This window comes from Lampris incognitus, chromosome 2 (genome assembly GCF_029633865.1).
Source record: "Lampris incognitus isolate fLamInc1 chromosome 2, fLamInc1.hap2, whole genome shotgun sequence".
Lineage (NCBI taxonomy): Eukaryota > Metazoa > Chordata > Actinopteri > Lampriformes > Lampridae > Lampris > Lampris incognitus.
In genome coordinates, this window is record NC_079212.1 from 48,200,256 (window position 1) to 48,220,366 (window position 20,111).

Consider the following 20,111-nt stretch of genomic DNA (forward strand, 5'->3'; position numbering starts at 1 on the left):
CAGAAAGCAAGTAACGCTGGAGGGCTTATTAGAACTTCACCGCAGAGTTCAGTACGTCGAAGCACTGAGAGACGTTCTGGGAGGCTTTTTGTAGAAGGCTGCCTGATTGCCACAGGTGTGCCTGATGGATGATGGCAAACACCTGGTGCAGTGCAGCGCTCGTCTCAGAGCGCGAGCCGAGCGCTCGGATGTTTCCGGCACGTCCGAGCTGGGGGAGTGGCTTGAACGTGCCGGGGAGGCAGCTCGGGGCGGTGTAACCACAACAGGACCCCCCCCCTCCTACGGGAGACACCGGGCGACCGTCCGATGGCGTTGGGGTGGGCCCGATAGAACTCCTCCAGGAGTGCGGGGTCGGCCATTCTCCACAGGAGTTTCTTGCTCGAGATGTCGGTCACTGGCGCACGACCGCAAGGCAATAGGCCTAGCACAGATTGGCCTAACACAAATGAACAAACACTGTGTGCAGGTAGCACTCATGGGAGTTGTAGGGTCATAGTGTCACATTGCAATGAGTTTATTATTTCAGATGCCTTTTGAGTCTTTTGAGAATACTACAATAATACACATAAAGTCACTTTATTTTTGTACAGTTGTTCGGTTGCAATGAAATGTGTCTTCTGCGTGTAACCCATGCTATTGTACAGGAGCAGTAGGCAGCTGCAGCGCCCGGGGACCAACTCCAGTTCTTATTTCCACTGCCTTGCTCAGGGGCACAGACAGGAGTATTAACCCTAGCATGCATGTCTTTTTGATGGTGGGGGACACCGGAGCACACCCACATGGAACATGCAAACTCCATACAGAAAGGACCTGGGACGGCGGTTCGAACCCAGGACCTTCTTGTTATGAGGCAACAGTGCTAACCACTGGGCAACCGTGGCGCCACATATACACATATGTACGTGTGTGTGTGTGTGTGTGTGTGTGTGTGTGTGTGTGTGTGTGTATATATATATATTTGTATAGATATAGATATACATCAGTGTTGTAGTACTTGAGTCCAACTCGAGTCCTGATTTTCAGGACTCGTGACTTGACTTGGACTTGAGCACTGATGACTCGGACTCGAACACTGGGGACCCAAGTCTCGATTCGGACTCGAGGTTTAGTGACTCAACTACAACACTGGTGTGTGTGCGCGTGCTTGCGAGTGCATTTGTTTGGCTGTTGTGCCACAAAGTAAATAGACTCCCTTTGAAATGGTGACAGCTATGTCATTTTTGTTTCAGGTCGACCTTTTTTATTTGTATGTCAGCTTTTTTATGGTGCCAGGGTGGAGCGCTGGAGCCCATCTTGGAACTTGACTCAGACTCAACCTTGATGACTCGGACTCGGACTCAGGTAATGGGGACTCGGACCTGAACACTGGGGACTCGAGACTCGACTTGGACTCGAGGTTTAGTGACTCGACTACAACACTGATATATATAATGTCATCCGCCAATCTGGCTAGTAAGAGTGACTGTGTTTTACACGCCACTGCCAAATTCTACCCGCATGTGGCGGGTGCTAATGTCCAACCCTGACCAACATCGAGCACCACCACATCCAGCACTCCAGCTACCTCCAGTGAAACACAGCCTGCAGCAGGTGAGTTTTGTTAATTGCATGTTACACCTGCAGTCATGTTACTAATGTCAATATGGCCACATTAAGACACATTTTTGCTACAATTTTCAACAAATATTCACATTCAGCTATGAACATATGCAACTCACCCTGTACATCTGGACTGTTTGTCCATTTGTCCACAAATGGATGCTAGGGAATCTATTTTTATTATGCCAGATCAAACCTTTAACCATTTTCTAACCCTTCACAGTGACAGAAAGCAATATCAGTTTTGTAACTTGCACACACAGATCTCAATTTTCATTTTTAAGTCAGTATCCCCGCCGATTGGACACTATTCAGTTTTATTTTTCAACCGCGCTAGAACTACCCTGGATCAGTTTAAGAACGTTTCAAGTCAAATACAATGTGAGTGTGTGCATGTGTGTATGTGTGTGTGGGGGGGGCACCAAATCCTAATCTCACCTAGGGCACCAACATGGCTAGAGCCGGCTTTGGATCAGACTTCAAAAGGGAGAAAGTAGGCTTTTCCTGATTGGCGGACTTCATATATACATTTGGGCGCACTGAACTAGGCAGATGAGTGGTTAAGCATTAGAGTCGTGTTAAAGGGCTCTGCCCGTGACCAGAGAACCAGGGTTACAATACGTAACCTTCATTTCAAGAGCTTTTTTTTTTTGAAGGAGTGGATTGAGTCTGGTGGCATGGTGGTGCAGTGGTTTGCACGGTCGCCTCACAGCAAGAAGGTCCTGGGTTTGAGCCCCAGGGTAGTCCAACCTTGGGGGTCGTCCTGGATTGTCCTCTGTGTTGAGTTTGTATGTTCTCCCCATGTCTGCGTGGGTTTCCTCCGGGTGCTCCGGTTTCCACCCACAGTCCAAAGACATGTACGTCAGGTGAATCAGCCGTACTAAATTGTCCCTCTTTGTGTGTGTCGGCCCTGTGATGGCCTAGCGGCCTGGCCAGTGTGTCTCCCCGCCTGCTGCCCAATGACTGCTGGGATCGACTCCAGCATCCTCCTGACCCTGAGTAAGGATAAGCAGTTGGATAATGGATGGATGGATTGGGTCTAACTTTCTGATGCGTGTGGGAAGCGTTACAGAGGGTATGTCACCCCAGGTTTAGTGCTTGGTCCTTATTCGGGGGGGGGGCAGCTTGGGCTGAAGTGAGGCTGCATGATGGGGTGTACTGCTGGAGAAGCACAGAAGGGTAGGAAGGAGGCCGCGTTATCGAATGCCTTGTAACTGAAGAGGAGTTTGAAATGGATGCGTTGTTCAACTGCAAGCCAGCGGGGGTTTTGGAGGACAGGGCTGATGCGGTTTTCATTTCGACTGGACTCCACAACAGCTGATTTCACTGACTGCTCCTCCTCTTTGGTCGACTAAACAGTGACATCAGATGGTGTGGAATCCATTCGGAATGACTTCCTGTCTGCTCTCGGCCCTCCACGGCACATGGTTGAGTACGGCTTGTGTAAATGATTATGGCAATTTAAAACTAAAATAATAATCGAGTGCAACAAAAGAGGTAAACAGTTTAGAAAAGATTAGCTTATGTATTTTATCGAGCAATGACAGAAAATAAAATATATATTTAAAATCGGAAATGCTGACCTAGGCCACCTGCAGCGATTACCCTTCCTCCCAGGCAGCCTGTGACGAAGTCAGCCCTCTTCTCCCGCATCCTGGATGCACGAGTGGGTTTGAGCCACACACCTGCAGAGGAGGGAAGAGGAGAGAAACCTGTTTTCAATACTCATTCAAGCTCCACCACCACTGCCTTAATCAACACTCCTACTCAGCTATACTAAATTCTCTAGAAATCGCTCCTTCTTTCTCATTCTTACATTCTGCTCACCCCTCCATGCTCCCCCTTTGCTCGGCTCTGCCTATCAAGACTCTGCCTGGATCGCGAATTTAGGGGCAGCCGGGAAGCGAACCCGGGTCGCCCGCACCACAGGTGGCTGCGCTAACCAGTCAGCTGAAGGGTCCGACCCATTAGCCAACTAGCAAGCGAGTCTACTCATCCGTGGTCGTTGCACTACCCCTCCTCCTTCGGGAAGCGTGTCCTCGCGCTTCAGCTCCCTCACTTTTGTGGGTGCACGCGCTTCCGATGGTCTCACGGTCTCATCATCCCACGTCTGACACCAATGTAGTGAATTCGGAGGGCAGCCGGGAACCGCCGCAGCTGGGATGCGAACCCGGGTCTCCCGCACCATGGGCGACCACATTTACCAGTCGACTAAAGGGTCCGACCTGTTAGCCAACCGGGTAGAGAGGCTACTCATCCGTGGTCGTTACACTACCCCACTCCTTCGGCCATGAACGACCATGAATAAGTAGAGTCGCTAGCCGGTTGGCTAACAGGTCAGTGCCTTTAGTTGACTGGTTAGCGCAGTCGCCTGTGGTGCAGCGGTTCCCGGCTTCCCCCCGAATTCACAACATTGGTGTCAGAAGTGGGATGGTGAGACCGTGAGTCCAACAGAAGCGCGTGCGCCCAGAAGCGCGAGGGAGCTGGTATGCTGAAACCTGAGGATGCGCTTCCCCAAAGACGGGAGTCGTGTAACGACCATGAATGAGTAGACTTGCTAGCCGGTTGGCTAACGGGTTGGACCCTTTAGTGGACTGGTTAGCGCAGTCGCCCGTGGTGCGGGCGACCCGAGTTCGTTTCGCGGCGGTGGTTCCCGGCTGCCCCCCTGAATTCGCTACACCTGCACCACAGACAGATGGTTGCCTAGGTCACCACCATGTACATTTCACTGCCACCCAACGCAACAGGGCTGTGGTGAGAGAGCGGCCTTAATGTTAAGCCAAGCAGATAACTGCAGAGAGGTAGAGGAGGGGGGTGGAAAGGAGAGAGAGGGGAGCCTGGTACAGAAAGAGAGGGAGTGATTTGTATTTGATGGCACAGTAAAGTTGCCTGAGGGGATCCCTTTCTCTCCCCTCCATCCTTTTGTGTCTTTCTACCTCTTTTTTTCTGTCTAACTTTCTTAGTCTTTCTCTTGATGTTTGGTTAGAAGCCTGCAACCCCCCTGCAGATCACATTTCTATATTTGGGACAGTGTTGCTGGTGCAGCCCCTAGCCCCCCTCCATGCTGCAACCATCCACTTCTGTCTGTCTGCAGAGGGCCTGAGCTGAAAGCCTGAGCCATGGCCTGGGTGTCTCCTTACTCTCCTCTCTCTTTCTCCATGTAAACATGCCCGCATCGGATGATGGGTGTTCTCAGACAAAGAGGGCTGGAGGACATTGGACGCCAAATGCACAGTGTATACTACTACTTTTTTATCAATACCCGTGGGGCAATTCTTCCTCTGCATTTAACCCATCCTAGCTGTGTCGGTAGGAGCAGTGGGCAGTCGCCGTTCAGCACCCAGGGACCAACTCCAGTTCGTCTTGCCATGCCTCAGTCAGGGCCGCAGCCAGGAGTATTAACCCCAACATGCACGTCTTTTTGATGGTGGGGGAAACCGGAGCACCCGGAGAAAACCCACCAGAGACACGGAGGGAACATGCAAACTCCATTTAGAGGATGACCTGGGATGACCCCGAGGTTGGACAACCCTGGGGCTCGAACCCAGGACCTTCTTGCTGTGAGGTGACAGTGCGAACTACTGGGCCACCGTGCCACCCATATAAGGGCGCGCAGACACACACACACACACACACACACACACACACACACACACACACACACACACACACACACACACACACACACACACAGATGACTGGCCAAAGGATGACAGAAACAGAGGGAACAGCGACAAAAAAACAGAAATCAAAGGCAGGATTTAAGACAGAGGTGGGTGGGGTTAACCGCCACTGCGGTGTATTTACTGAAAAGCGTCAGGGGGCAGTTGATCTTGGACTAGGGATGCCCCCCGAAACCCGGTTCTAAACGGGAACCGGTTCTAAATTAGTAAAAACCGGAGCATTTTTAAGATCCGACGTTTTCGGTTCTGCTATCGGTAGTCGGTAGGTACTCGAGAAATCATGGAGTGAGATTTATATTGTGGCAATTGTATTTTTCGAGGAATTTAAACGTCGCGAACATAATCTTGTTTGCCGTTTTCTCCATCTCTCTGTCTCTCTCTTACTGCGCGAGGGGCGGGGCTGTGCTGTGCTCCACACACTCGCTCACACGCGCACAGACAGCTCTGCTTAAGTGCTCATCATGGCGGAGAGAACTAAACGTTCAAAAGTTTGGGTATATTTTTCAAAAGTCGATGACAACAAAACTCGTTGCCACAAGTGCAACAAATCATTTGCCAGTAAGGGTGGCAATACAAGCAATCTGTCGAAACATCGTTTGTCGAAACATGGTATTAATCTGCAGAAATGCGGCGTTTTCGACTGCTTTGCTCGTAGTGTTCCATCCACATCCACTGCAGGTAAGCCGTATGAGCCATAGATACGAGTTAGCTAGCCTAATAACAAATTATTACGAATAGGCCAATAAATAAAATGTAATTGCTTAGCTAATTGTTTAGCTACAAATATATAAGCCATAGATACGGAGTTAGCTAGGCTAATAGCCGGGGACACTATAAGTCAGGAGAGATCACGACTCCTGCCGGAGAAGGCAGATATGTTGATTTTTCTGCAGAAGAACTGTTGGGATAATGTTCTAGGTTCTTGTTTGTTTGAACTTCCGTTAGCCTTTTGCTGTAAAAATTTATTTTTAATATATTTTTTTTCTTTATCTTTATCTACTTTTATTTTTTATCTTATTTGTTGTTGTTGAATGTTGATTATAAAGTCTATAATTCAGACGCATTTAAAACATTGCTGCTGCTGTTGCTGCTGAATAAATAATATTTGTTTACATTTATATAAAGTTATATAATAGAATAATAAAGCAATGTCGATTCTGTTCTTAATTAAGTGTCTTTTTTTCTTGCATAATAATCAAAAAGAACCGATAAGAGTATCGATAAAGTACCGAACCGATAAGCAATACCGATGAGAGTAGTAGTATCGATAAAATCCTAACGATACCCATCTCTATCTTGGACGCACATTAGTTTGCCGCAATGGCTTTTGGGTATTGGTCTCCCGGCTGAGAAGAGGCAGACTCATTAAGACTCAGACTCATCAGCTCGAGGCAGTTGTGTGGAAATGCAGAGGAACAAGTTAAAGCTGCTGCATACGACATTCAGCACCAGCATCTCACACCAAAACAAAACAAACCTCATCCTCCTTTTGTGTGTCCCCCCCCTTTTTTTCTCTCTCCAACTGAACCTGGCCAATCACCCCACCCTCTGAGCCGTCCTGGTTGCTGCTCCATCCCCTCTGCCGAGCCGGGGAGGGCTGCAGACTACCACGGGCAGGTTCACCACAGTTGAGATTATGTAACCTTTGCTGACATCTGCTGTCCTAATCAGGCATCTGTAAATTAGTTTTAGTGATGGCCTGGCGGCCTGTCCAGGGTGTCTCCCCGCCTGCCGCCCACTGACTGCTGGGATAGGCTCCAGCATCCCCGCGACCCTGAGAACAGGATAAGCACGGATGGATGGATGGATGTAAACGACTGACCAGAGGGGTACACTAGAAGCTGGATTATAAGGTTTTCCGGAATCACCTTTGTGTGTTGTGAAGCCAGTTAGGGCAGAGGGACCTTCAATATGCTGAACTTGCAGGTGACAGAGCTCTGGCTATTATTTTCACTGCTATGTTTGATTTTTTTTTATTGCCACATGCGGTCCTGCTGAAGGCCCAGTGTCCAGGGCCACGGTTCGCCGCTGCCAAAAATGCAGCTTTTTGTCTTGCATGCAGGCATCTTTGACAACCAGGTCAGCACAGATTTCATTCCCAGTTATCGTTCACCAGCACCGGCTTCCAAAACTGGCAAAAAGCTATACAGCCAAGTTTAAGGCTCGTAACGAAAGTGCGGGGCACAGATTTTCAACGGAGGCATGGACGGAATTCAAAATGAAGCAGGGAAGCGGCTCTAAAACAGTGAACATGCTTGATACGGGACATTTGGCGCTTGTCAAGGAACATTGGCAGCACAAGGAGGCCGTGGTGGAGAATCTGCACGGCATAGCACGCCAAGGCATCGCTCAGCGAGGCCACGCTGAGGGAGAGCAGTCACTCAACAGGTGGAATTTCACTGAACTGCTGCATGTAATCAGTATGTTAGACAGCACAGTAGCCACAAAGCTGGCCAACAACCCATCAAACGCCAAATACACACACCACGACACACAAAATTAGATATTTTCTGTAATGGCAGATAAGTTGAGAAAAGAAATCAGTAATGAAATGAGGGAGGACACAGTATTTAGCACTCACAGCAGATGGCAGTAAAGAGGTGAGTAAGGAGGAGCCAATTGTTGTCGTGGTGTCTGAACAAAGAGGCCATGCAGGAGGAATTCTTACGTTTTACCCCGGCTGACGGACTGGATGCAGACTCCCTACTGAACAGAATGAAACATACTCTCAGTCAGTGCAACACTGATCTCGGTGCACGTATCAGGCAGTGTTATGACGCTGCGGCCTTAAGGTCAGGATGTAAAAGCGGGGTGCGAGAAAAGCTTCGTAACACAAGCACTTTACATACACTGCCCCGCTCATAGGCTAAACCTGGTGTTGGTGGATTGTGTAACTTCTGGCAGAGCTGTACTACTATGGAGCGCGGCCACAGGTGGCGGATAGTGGAACGCTCCCTCAAATATGGGGGACGGCTGCGAAATAAGCAGGCTTACCTGGCAAATAAGCAGTCGCAGACCAATGGCGGCGGTTGCTACCGGGGCGCCATTGGGTGGCACTGGTGGACCTATAAAAAGCTGCAAAGGCCCCATAACGGCACTGTCACAAGGTGTTTGAAGGTCGCCTTTAAACAGACCAGCTCTACACTGGGCAGCAGCAGTGTAGCACCTGTAGGTGGTGGACGAGCCAAACCGTCTGGCCAACGGTAGCTTCAGGACAACAGGAGGCATGCTGGAAACTCTAGTATCTGGTCTGCTGCACCCGCAGAAGGCAATGGTAAACCAGTCTACTTTCCTACCGATAACCCAAAATATGCTTAAGCATGTTTTTGGGCGGCCAGCATCATAGCTGATGATGCAAAAAGAAGAAGGATTGCGTAAACAATGTGAAAACTGCAGCTGAGATTTTGGAAACGGTGCAAATGCTGTATAATGTTTTTTCCTCGGGGTCCACTGTGCATGATATCTTTATGAAAAAGCAGAAGGGACTTGAACCGAAAGCGCAGCCCGTAGAGCTTAAGAAGTTATCCGACACATGCTGGGCATGCCAGTACTCTGCACACTCAGTGCCATTAATAAAGCTCTTCCATCCATCCGAGCTACCCTGCTAGACATGATGGACCAGTCAAACCCACGCAGGAAGGCCAAGGCAAGAGCTATATGCGCTACCATAGATGAGCAGTTTGTCCTGCATCTGACTCTCTTTGAAGCGCTATTCCGAGCGACTAAATTCATGTCTGATCAGCTGCAGTCACTCCGAGCTTGATCTACCACGGCGAGAGACCTGGCCCAGTGTGTAATCACCGCCATCTCCAAAAAACGCACAGAGGTTTCATGAAAAAATATTAGAGAGCGAGCAGAAGACCTGTGCCTGAAAACTGGTATCACTGCACAGAGCCCACCGCACGAGAAAAGACAGGCCAACCACCTTGACACCTGGAGGGTTTTGTAGTGGAGGCTCCAATAGAGAGAAGGCATGACACCATGCATGACCTGCGAAAGCACTCGTTCTGTCCTGTTACTGACAGACTCTTAAGTGAAACGAAGAGAGGCGCTTTTCAACAGAAGCAAATGATGTGCTGATGGGTGTGACACCCCTGAGCCCTAAACACACATCTTTTCTTCACAAACAATCTATACTGCCAATGTCCCGGTATGATGGAATCGATGAAGAGAACTTGGCTGCAGAGTTACACCAGGTCCACCGGCTGCTGAGAAGAGCAAGGACACACCATTTACAGCACCAGAGTTCCTGTCATGTATGGAGCGATCAGTGGCGGCTGGCCAGTATGGGCGCCGGGGCGGCGCCCCCTTCACATATCAAGAGATAAAAATCTACTTAAACATGTTAAATATAATTTAGTTGTATAATGCAAATAATTATGAAATACAAGTGTAGTCAGTCTGTGAGCGCCTGTCAGCAGCATTACATATTGGTTCAAATGGTATTTGGTTGGTTTCTGTCTGAATACATATACTTCCTGTCTGAATACATATACTTCCTGTCTGAATACATATACTTCCTGGGTGAGGGGCGCCGGCCAAACCATACCTTATGTAGGCCCTCAAACTTGTGGCGAGCAGGTGACCTGAGGCTGCTGTCTGATCGGTTTCTGCAGATTTTCCAGGGGGGCGCTGTTCTGTGTGCCCCAGACACGCCTACTTTTATTGGCAGCGAATTGGTATTGTTTTAATGTTTTTTGATCTAACGTGATTGGACAATTGTCGTGGCTGTCGATCATGTTCACACCCACCACGACGCCTCCTGTCGACTGTCAATCATCCACCATCGACGAACCCTGATAAAACCTATAGGCTACACAGTCCTTAATAACTCTGTGACGGTGTGGACATTAAAACAGCTGTCAGGTGTGCTGCGCCAAGGTAAATTGTGCCCCCCCCCCCAAAAAAAAGCTTAGCACCAGCCGCCACTGATCTTCAATTTTATTGAAATAATTGTAATTCATTCCGCAGTCCGTTGGCCAGGTTACAAAATGAAAACAGAACACGTCAATCAGCCGTGTGTTCTAGAATCAGTGACGTGTGGGCGTGCCGGTGGTTTATAAAATCGCGCAGCAGCCGCGGGCGGTCATTCCATCGACTGGCGACGAACAGAAGAGGTCAGGCTCGAGCCACAGACAGAGAGCGAGCAAGCAAAGCGGTGCACGCGGCGACACGAGAGCCAAGAGTCCCGGCACGCGGCAAGCAGCCGGCGGGTGAAACAGGACAAGACAGACAGGTGAGGGACAGTGAGACAGTGTTCTTCTCTTCCCGCCACAAAGAATTAAGATGGGAGAGCCCCCCCCCCTCGTTTGGTCGCGATATTAAGGCGAACCGTTACAGAACCTTTTTTCTTTTTTTTAATTTCTCCCCAATTGTATCTGGCCAATTACCCCCCAGCCGTCCCGGTCGCTGCTCCGCCCCCTCTCTGCCGATCCAGGGAGCGCCCCGACCGACCAGAGGAGGCGCTAGTGCAGCGACCAGGACACACACCCCCATCCGACTTCCCACCCGCACACCCGGCCAATTGTGTCTGTAGGGACGCCCGACCAAGCCGGAAGTAACGCGGGGATTCGACCCGGCGATCCCGTGTCGGTAGGGTACGGACTAGACCGCTACGCTACCCGGACGCCGAACCGTTACAGAACCGTTCATCGCGTTACGAACCGGGTGACGTCATTCATGTGGACGAAAGAGACAGTTGGGGGAAGGCCGATTATTACGAAACCCCGATAGTCCGAAAAATGTCCTATTGGACCGAAAAGCCCATTTGTCCGACAGCCTGTTAACCCGAAAACAAAACCCACTGCTCCGAACATACACATTAGGGTTGTTGTTTTTTGCCCTTACCATCTTGTGCCCCTTTTCCGCTACATGGTACCGGCTCATCTCGACTCAGCTCGCTTCTGTGTCGTTTTCCATTACCGTACCGGTACCCGCTCCGGTCTCCTTCTCTCTTTTTTTGGAACGTCGACAAAGGCGGTACCAGAGTGGTAACCGTTACCAGAACTCCGGTACTTTCCAGTAATGGAAACGAAAAAAGGGCGAGCCGAGTCACGAAGACAACGTTTACTACTGTAACCGGTTATTTTCTAGCCCGATGCGGGATTCGATACGGGGTGTATTGCACCACAAGGCGACATCACTAACCGCTCGGCTAAAGGGTCAGACCCGCTAGCTGGGGGCTAACGTATTTTATTAGTAGTTTACAGTCGTCACCCTCCCCGGAAGCGCGCCCTCGCGCTTTGTTATTCCCGCGCTCCGAAGAGACTTCTGAGGATCTGCACACTTCCGGATCCCACCGCTGCCACCAATGTAACCGGTTATTTTCTTGCCCGGTGCGGGATTTGATACGAGGTGTACTGCACCTCAAGGCGACATCACTAACCACCTCGGCTAAAGGGTCAGACCCGGAGCTGATATGCTTAAGCGCGGGGACGCGCTTCCCGAAGGAGGGGGGTAGTGTAACGTGCATGGATAAGAAGACACGCTGGCCGCTGGCTGGCGGGTCTGACCCTTTAGTCGAGCGGTTGGCGATGTCTCCTGCGGTGCGGGCGATACGGGTTCGCTTCCCGGCCGCGGCAGTTCCTGTGGTTGCGTTGTCCCCCCCGAATTCGCTACAGTAACATCATAACGAACGCAAACAAATCCCTTAATTACTCTACGACGCCGCATTCTGCGGAACTCCACCCCAGCTGTCATTACAAAAATGAAACGGGAGTTTTTTGCGCAAGCTTAAAGTACTTCACGTGGCGTTTCACGCGGCTAAATAAGGGGGGTGCATATGACGGCACAACGCCCCGTTTCAACGTCAACATCCGTTTGTCTCACCTCCGTTATGTTGTGGCGGGTTTTTTTTCACCCCCGGAAACAGTCAATGGCGTTAATTAAAGTGCTCAACAAATCAGGAGCGGAATACCAATATAGATATCGGGGGGGGGGGATAACGTTTAATAGACAGCAGTACAAGCTTGTTTCATGCGTCGCGCACTCGTCAGCTGCCAGTGACATATGTTAACCTCCCCCGTTAATGAGCTCGTGGTTCTCGGAGCGTTTTGGATATGCAGTTCACTCGACACGTCACGGCCACCGTCGTACACACCCTTGGCATGTCCTCCTAAACGTCCCTCTCGGGTTAATCTGTGGAAATTTAGCTCCCCCATACCTGATGCCTTGGCGCCTTCTATGCAGATAATCTTACCATCTGTGGTACAGCAAACATAGTGAACATCACCGTCCTCATAATGTAACAAAAATAAGAGGAAATCAGTTTTGACAAAAGTTATGATTTAACTCATCCTGTTCTGTACTACAGTGTCAGATGACAGAAGAGAGGGATAGCAGGATGGAGACACCCCTGACTGTAACAAAGGAAATGAGGAGATGGAGGCAGCAGAGGGAGGAGATACCCTGCCCTCTGTTGCAGATGGTGGAGCTCTCACGAGCATGCCTGGACAGTACTGCACACCTCCAGAGATGTCTCAAGAAGAGATCTCTTTGCCAAGAGAAGCTCTGGTATCAGAACGAGAACCTCAAGAGCACGTGTCCTCTCAACTCTGAAGAGGCACAGGCTCTTTATGCCAAGGAGAACGTGGAGCAAACAAACTTATTGAGAGAGGAGAGGAAGAGGGTGAGAGAGGTGGAAAATCACTTGGGAGACATCCTGGACAACGCTGTATACCTCCAGAAATCTCTCGAGGAGAGATCTATTTTTCAAGAAGAAGTCCTCTGTCAAAACGAGATCCTTCAGAGTGAATGTCTTCTTAAATCGGAGGAGGTGCGGGCTGCTCTGTCTGCTAAAGAGGCCATGGAGCGAGAAAATGAGTTGATCCTCCGAGAAAAATACGTGCTCTGGCAGCAGGTGGAGGCGCTGCAGAGAGACACCATCCTGCAGAGAGATGCCGCCCTGAAGGACCAGGCGTTAATTCAAAGTGCCAGGATGGTTTTTGAAGGTATGGAATGTCTCTTTCAGACACGTTGCCGAGGGGAGCTGAAAAAAGAAAAGATAGAGGCTGCCCTCCTCCAGGCACAAGAGGTGTTAAAGAAACAGCTCCAGCAGTTCCAGGAGGATAAGTCTTGTCTCCTCCTGGAGAGTGACAGCTCCGTGGACAGTGACAGCTCCGTGGACAGCAGTGCAGACGACAGAGAGCAGGTGGAGGCCCTGCAGAGACATGCCGTCCTGCAGAGAGTCACTGCCCTGGAGGTGCAGGACTTACAAACTGCTGCCATGGAGAACACAACGCCTCTGGTGGAGTGGGTGGAATGTCTCACTGACGATGCTGAGTTTTGGGAGCCGAGCACAGAAAATATGGCTGCTGCCCTCCTCCAGGCAAAGGCAAATTTAAAAAGACACCTCCAGCTGTGGCAGGAGGAGAAGGATCATCTGCTTATTCATCAAGGGGACCTCCTCAGTCAGAATTAGATCCTACAGACCGAGTGGATCCTCAAATTCGAGGAGCAGCAGGATTCTCTTTCTGCCAAGGAGGCCACGGAGCGAAGAAAGGAGATGATTGTACAAGACGAAGTCATGCTCCTGCAGCAGGTGCAGGCCCTGCAGAGAGACGTTGCCCTGGAGGATGAGACGTTACATCAAACTGCTAACACGGTGATTCATAATAGCTTGAACCTGGTGCAAGGCCTCGCCGAGGAGCTTCACCGAAGGGAGCCGAGACAAGACAAGATAGAGGCCGCCCTCCTCCAGGCAGAAGAGGTGTCAAATAGACAGCGCCAGCAGTGCCAGGAGGATAAGTCTGGTCTCCTCCAGGAGAATGAGGAGCGCTCCATGGATAGCAGAGCAGACGACAGAGACAGGTATGATCACTGTATCTAGTGGTAATAACAACAACAACAATAGTAATAATAATAATAATAATTAACATCACCATTATGGGTGGCACGGTGGTGCAGTGTTTAGCGCAGTCGCCTCACTGTAAGAAGGTTCTAGGTTCAATCCCCAGGGTAGTCCAACCTTGGGGGTCATCCCGGGTCATCCTCTGTGTGGAGTTTGCATGTTCTCCCCGTGTCTGTGTGGGTTTCCTCCGGGGGCTCTGGTTTCCTCCCACAGTCCAAAGACATGTAGGTCAGGTGAATCGGCCGTACTACATTTCCCCTAGGTATGAATGTGTGTGTGTGTGTGTGTGTGTGTGTGTGTGTGTGTGTGTGTGTGTGTGTGTGTGTGTGTGTGTGTGTGTGTGTGTGTGTGTGTGTGTGTGTGTGTGTGTGTGTGTGTGTGTGGGCTCTGTGATGGTCTGGCAGCCTGTCCAGGGTGTCTCCCCACCTGCCACCCAGTGACTACTGGGGAAAGGCTCCAGCATCCCCGCGACCCTGAGAGCAGGAGAAGCGGTTCGGATAATGGATGGATGAATGGATAATAATCATTACATTTATAAAGAGCTTTTCTAGACACCCAAAGAGCTTCACATTGAAGGGGGTAACTCACTTCAACCACCACCAATGTGCAGCACCACCTGGGTGACGCATGGCAGCCATTTTGATCCAGAACACTCACCTTACATCAGCTTGAGGTGGGGAGGGAGGAATCATTGAGCCAATGTCATGGGGGGGGGGGGGTGATTAGGGGCCCAGATGAAGACAGCCGGGTTGGGAATTTTGCCCGGACACCGTGGAACCCCTACTCTTTGTGATAAGTGCCACCAGTGTCAGGACCTCGGTTTAACGTCTCATCCCAAGGTTAAACCGTTAGAAGTCCTACAGCACAGTGTCCGCGTCACTGCACTGGGGGACTGGGATTTGATATTTGTTGTTTTTGAATAGATGGAAGAAATAATGTGCATTACATTATAGACAAATACACAACTTTGCCATTGTGTCTCAGTGAAATGGATCAAATAAGTTGGCAGTAATATCAGAGAATCGGTGTCCAGCAGTAGGACGTACTAATGTGTGCTAACAGTAGAATGACGAGAGTTTTGTACTTTACAGAGCTTCACTTATGAGGGAAACCTCCTCACCTGAAGAAGAGGAGGCCAGGGCAGGAGCACCCTCCCCTGTTAAGGAGGAGCAGGAAAGTATCTACAACAGTCCAGACCCAGTGGAAGAACACTGTTTGAGAAGCGTATGCCCTGCTGAAACACCCTCGCCCGATGAAGAGACGGAGGCCAAGAGAGGACATAAGGTCAAGAACGGCCGTCTCCGCCGCTTCTTTGGGAGCCTGAGGAAGATTGTTTGCTCCTGCACTGGCAAAGATCTGTCATGAAAGAGCCCTTCTCTATTCAACCCTGCTACCCCGCAATGGTCTACAACGGCCTTAAAAAATGTAGAAGAAAAAAAGAAAAGACCTGTCCCACTATAATGATAACATTGTGGAGGATGAAAGACAGGAGACGAGACCACTTGTCCTTTTGACCACACAGCCGTGGGGTCGTTTATTTCCTCCAACTAGCTCCAAGTCAACAGTTCACCATATTAAAAGCCCAACCTCGTGTCTACCCACAATCCCCCTTGCTAACCCATGCCCACTGTCTTAAAGGGACCGTCTCTGGTCTGCATGGTGAACATCTGAGCTGCAAGTAGGCCACCACAATATCACTATTATTATTATTATTATGAACTGTAAACACAACATCACTGCAGGCTGTCCGTCTTGGGAGAGAGACCCCTCCTCTGCTGCTCTCCCTGAGGTTTCTCCCTGTTTGTTCTCCCTGTTAAAGGGGTTTTTACAGGGAGTTTTTCCCTATCTGGTGCAAGGGTCTAAGGACAGGATGTTGTGTAAAGCCCCTTGAGGCAAATGTGTAATTTGTGATACTGGCCTACACAAATAAAAGTGACTTGACTAATTCATGTTGTCATCATCAGTCCTTTATGACTCTTAAACTGAGGATAATCTGACGTTACAGGCAGATCAGCGTATCAAGTGTGGCGTGTACTTGTATGTAACTTGTATGAGGATGTGTGTACTTTCATATACACTTTGATTAAATGTGTAGTACGCATTCAGAATGGTACCGGTGGAAATAATCGGAAAAACAAATGTAGAGGATGGGAGTGTGTTCAGTTGTGCAGCTTGGATTTTATCTTGTGGTGTTTGTCAGCCATCATGGTCACTACTACAAACCCTTCAGAGCGTTTCAACACACACATCAAGTAAATGGTGAGATGTTGTTGGCCCTGTATTACTACCCATCCATCATCCATCACCCAAACCGCTACTCCTGCTCAAGGGCCGCGGGGATGCTGGAGCCTATCCCAGCAGCCACTGGGCGACAGGCGGGGGGACACCCTGGACAGGCCGCCAGGCCATCACAGTTTAAAGGTTATATAGTGTAGCGAATTTGGGGGGGCAGCCGTGAATGCGCCGCAGCCGAGACGCGAACCTGGGTCTCCGGCACCACGGGTGACTGCGCTAACCAGTCGACTAAAGGGTCCGACCCCCTGTATTATTGAGGACTCCCTTTTCTGTTTGTTTTCTCCCCAGTTGTACTTGGCTCAATTACCCCACTCTTCCGAGCCGTCCCGGTCGCAGCTCCACCCCCTCTGCTGATCCGGGGAGAGCTGCAGACTACCACATGCCTCCTCCCATACATGTGGACTCGCCAGCCGCCTCTTTTCACCTGACAGTGAGGAGTTTCGCCAGAGGGATGTAGCGCGAGGGAGGATCACGCTGTCTCCCCCAGTTCCCCCTCCCACCCAAACAGGCACCCCGACCAACCAGAGGAGGCGCTAGTGCAGCGACCAGGACACATACCCACATCCGGCTTCCCACCCGCAGACACGGCCAGTTGTGTCTTTAATATGTAAATGAAAATATGTCCTGTTTGCAGGGAATGTTTTCACTCCACTGGCCACGGCCGACGTGAAGGGTTTGTGTAATGGGTCTCGTGCATTTCTGATGTGAGGCTTTTCTGTCGTTCAGCCTAGCTTCAGGAATAAAGGACCTAAACTAAAGAAGCAACGGTTTTCCATGAAAAAGTTTTTGTGCAGGTTAACATAATTATTAACAAAGTCAGGGAGTCCAAGTGACAGCAAATCTTTTTTGCTGAAAAGTGAACTGAAAAGGGGGCGCGGTGGTTAGCGCGGTCGCCTCACAGCAAGAAGGTCCTGGGTTCGAGCCCCGGGGTAGTCCAACCTTGTGGGGGTCGTCCCGGGTCATTCTCTGTGTGGAGTTTGCATGTTCTCCCCGTGTCTGCGTGGGTTTCCTCCCACAGTCCAAAGACATGTGGGTCAGGTGAATCGGCCGTACTAAATTGCCCCTAGATGTGGGTCCTGTGATGGCCCGGCGGCCTGTCCAGGGTGTCTCCCCGCCTGCTGCCCAGTGACTGCTGGGATAGGCTCCAGCACCCCCGCGGCCCTGAGGGCAGGATAAGCGGTTTGGATAACGGATGGATGGGACGTCCGACCAAGCCGGAGGTAACACGGGAGATTTGAACCGGCGAGTCCCGTGTTGGTAGTCAACAGAACAGACCGCCATGCTACCCAGACGCCCCTGATGGAGATGATTTAATCAACCTGTAAAGGGGGAACACAAACCAAGATGCACAAGACAACAAGACAGACTACAGAGGGCTGATGGGGGACAGACAACAGAGTGGCGGAGACACGCGCTGGAGATAAGGAGACGGGGAAGGAGAGCGTGACTTCAACTCATCCTACGCAGATGTGCAGAGCTGGTTTTAGGGAGGAAACGGTGGAGCTGAAGACGTGCCGAATGGTCAGAGTAATGTCTGAGTCGGAGGAGGAGAACCAGATAAGCCGCCAGGAGAAGGGACGGGCTTGCTCCATCCTGGAAAAGGGACGGGACAGACGATATGCAGGATGAGCTGAGGAAGAGCGGGGCGTATCAGAGACTGGGAAAAACTTACTAGCACTTTGAGAGTAGAGCAGCAACTCACGGTTATTTTCATACATGATTAATCTAGAACTAATTAGACGGGTGAATCGGCTGTACTAAATTGTCCCTGGGTGTGAATGTGTGTGTGTGTGGGGGGGGGGGGGGCTGTGATGGCCTGGCGGCCTGTCCAGGGTGTCTCCCCGCCTGCCGCCCAGTGACTGCTGGGATAGGCTCCAGCATCCCCGCCACCCCAGCTGGGATAAGCGGCTTGGATAACTGATGGTTGCATGGATGAATCAGAATCTATTGATTAGTTTTCAATTAATCAATTCCTGCTTTGCCAAACCTCATCAAGCAGAACACGATGAGGGGGACGACGTGCCCTCACCGAAAAAAGGAGGGTTGTTTTGTTGCCTTTTTTCCACCTCTACACTTCCTTTTAAAAGAGTACATGGAGGGGCGTCCAGGTAGCGTAGCGGTCTATTCCGTTGCCTGCCGTCACGGGGATCGGTGGTTCGAATCCCTGTGTTACCTCCGGCTTGGTCGGGCGTCCCCACAGACACAATTGGTCTTGCCTGCGGGTGGGAAACCGGCTGTGGGTATGTGTCCTGGTCGCTGCACTAGCGCCTCCTCTGGTCGGTCAGGGCGCCTGTCCAGGGGGGGAGGGGGAACTGGGGGGAATAGCGTGATGTTCCCACGTGCCCCTGGTGAAACTTCTCACTGTCAGGTGAAAAGACTAAACCAGCTGATTTATCTAATTAGTTCTCCTACCTGGCTGCAGTGCCGTGCTAATTAAAATCAGCTGGTGTAGTGCATGGGTGGAGCAAATACATGGTTAGTACTTCTACTTTCTGAAGCGGAGTTTTCCACCTCTGGATCCACCTGACCTACATGTCTTTGGACTATGGAAGGAAACCGGAGCCCCCGGAGGAAACCCACGCAGACACGGGGAGAACATGCAAACTCCACACAGAGGACGACCCCCAAGGCTGGACTACCCCGGGGCTCGAACCCAGGACCTTCTTGCTGAAAGGCGAGCACACTAACCACCGCGCCACCCTCTTTGAATTTACCAAGTAAAAATTCAATGGAAAAATGGGTAACAAACAATGATTTACTTTCCTCTCATATTGAATTCACACAAATGCACTGCTGGAGTCTCGTATACGAAACACGCCTCAGAGTGCACACACATAGGCAGGAGGAACACCGACACGGGGCATCAGGGTGGCGGGGCGGAGTGACGGGTCTGCTGGGCTCAGCTGGACGAGAGCAGAGTGTGTTTATTTAAAGCCCAGAATCAATCCTCCGCCTTCCCCACTCTCACAAACCTGGATTTCTCTCTGCAATACATCAACCTGCTCGATAAACCACACGCACACATGCACACACGCACACACACACACACACACACACACACACACACACACACACACACAAACACACACACACACACAGCAGGTGAATCTGGGTGCAGTGGTGTCCAGGGGCCACAGAGACGGGTTGGCATCATGGACTGAACCGCAGCTCTCAACTTGAGCAGCTACACGCCGTTGTCTCATGATGTGTTAGAAGACAACTCACAACTTGGATATTTCCGGCTGAAATTCCCAAACTTCCACATTATGTGTGCATGCTGTTTGCTTGGGGGGGGGGAGGGGGGACGTGGAACGCTGTCAGATGTCAAGTCAACTTTATTTATATATACTTTAATGAGCGCCGTAGGGAGATTCTTCTCTGCTTTTAACCCCTCCTAACTGTGTAGCTAGGAGCAGTGGGCAGCCGCCGTGCAGCACCCGGGGACCACCTCCAGTTCATCTTGCCATGCCTTGCTCAGGGGCACAGACAGGAGTATTGAACCTAACATGCATGCCTTTTTGATTAGGGGAGGAAACCGGAGCACAAGGAGAAAACCCACCGCAGACACGGGGAGAACATGCAAACTCCACACAGAGGACGACCCGGGACGACCCCCAAGGTTGGACAACCCCGGGGTTCAAACCCACCCAGATAGCAAAACTGCTGTGGCCCGGACCCGTCCCACA

The 20,111-nt window shown here is 50.6% G+C and overlaps 1 protein-coding gene across 1 annotated transcript in view; it reads right to left on the reverse strand.

Annotated features, from left to right (window-relative positions):
• LOC130108096 (kelch domain-containing protein 8B-like) overlaps positions 1–20,111 on the reverse strand; it is a 323,003-nt gene that overhangs the window by 44,161 nt on the left and 258,731 nt on the right. Inside the window, exon 4 of the mRNA XM_056274941.1 lies at positions 3,183–3,284. Within this exon, the coding sequence (XP_056130916.1) occupies positions 3,183–3,284 (102 nt within the window). The remainder of the gene's footprint in view (positions 1–3,182; positions 3,285–20,111) is intronic.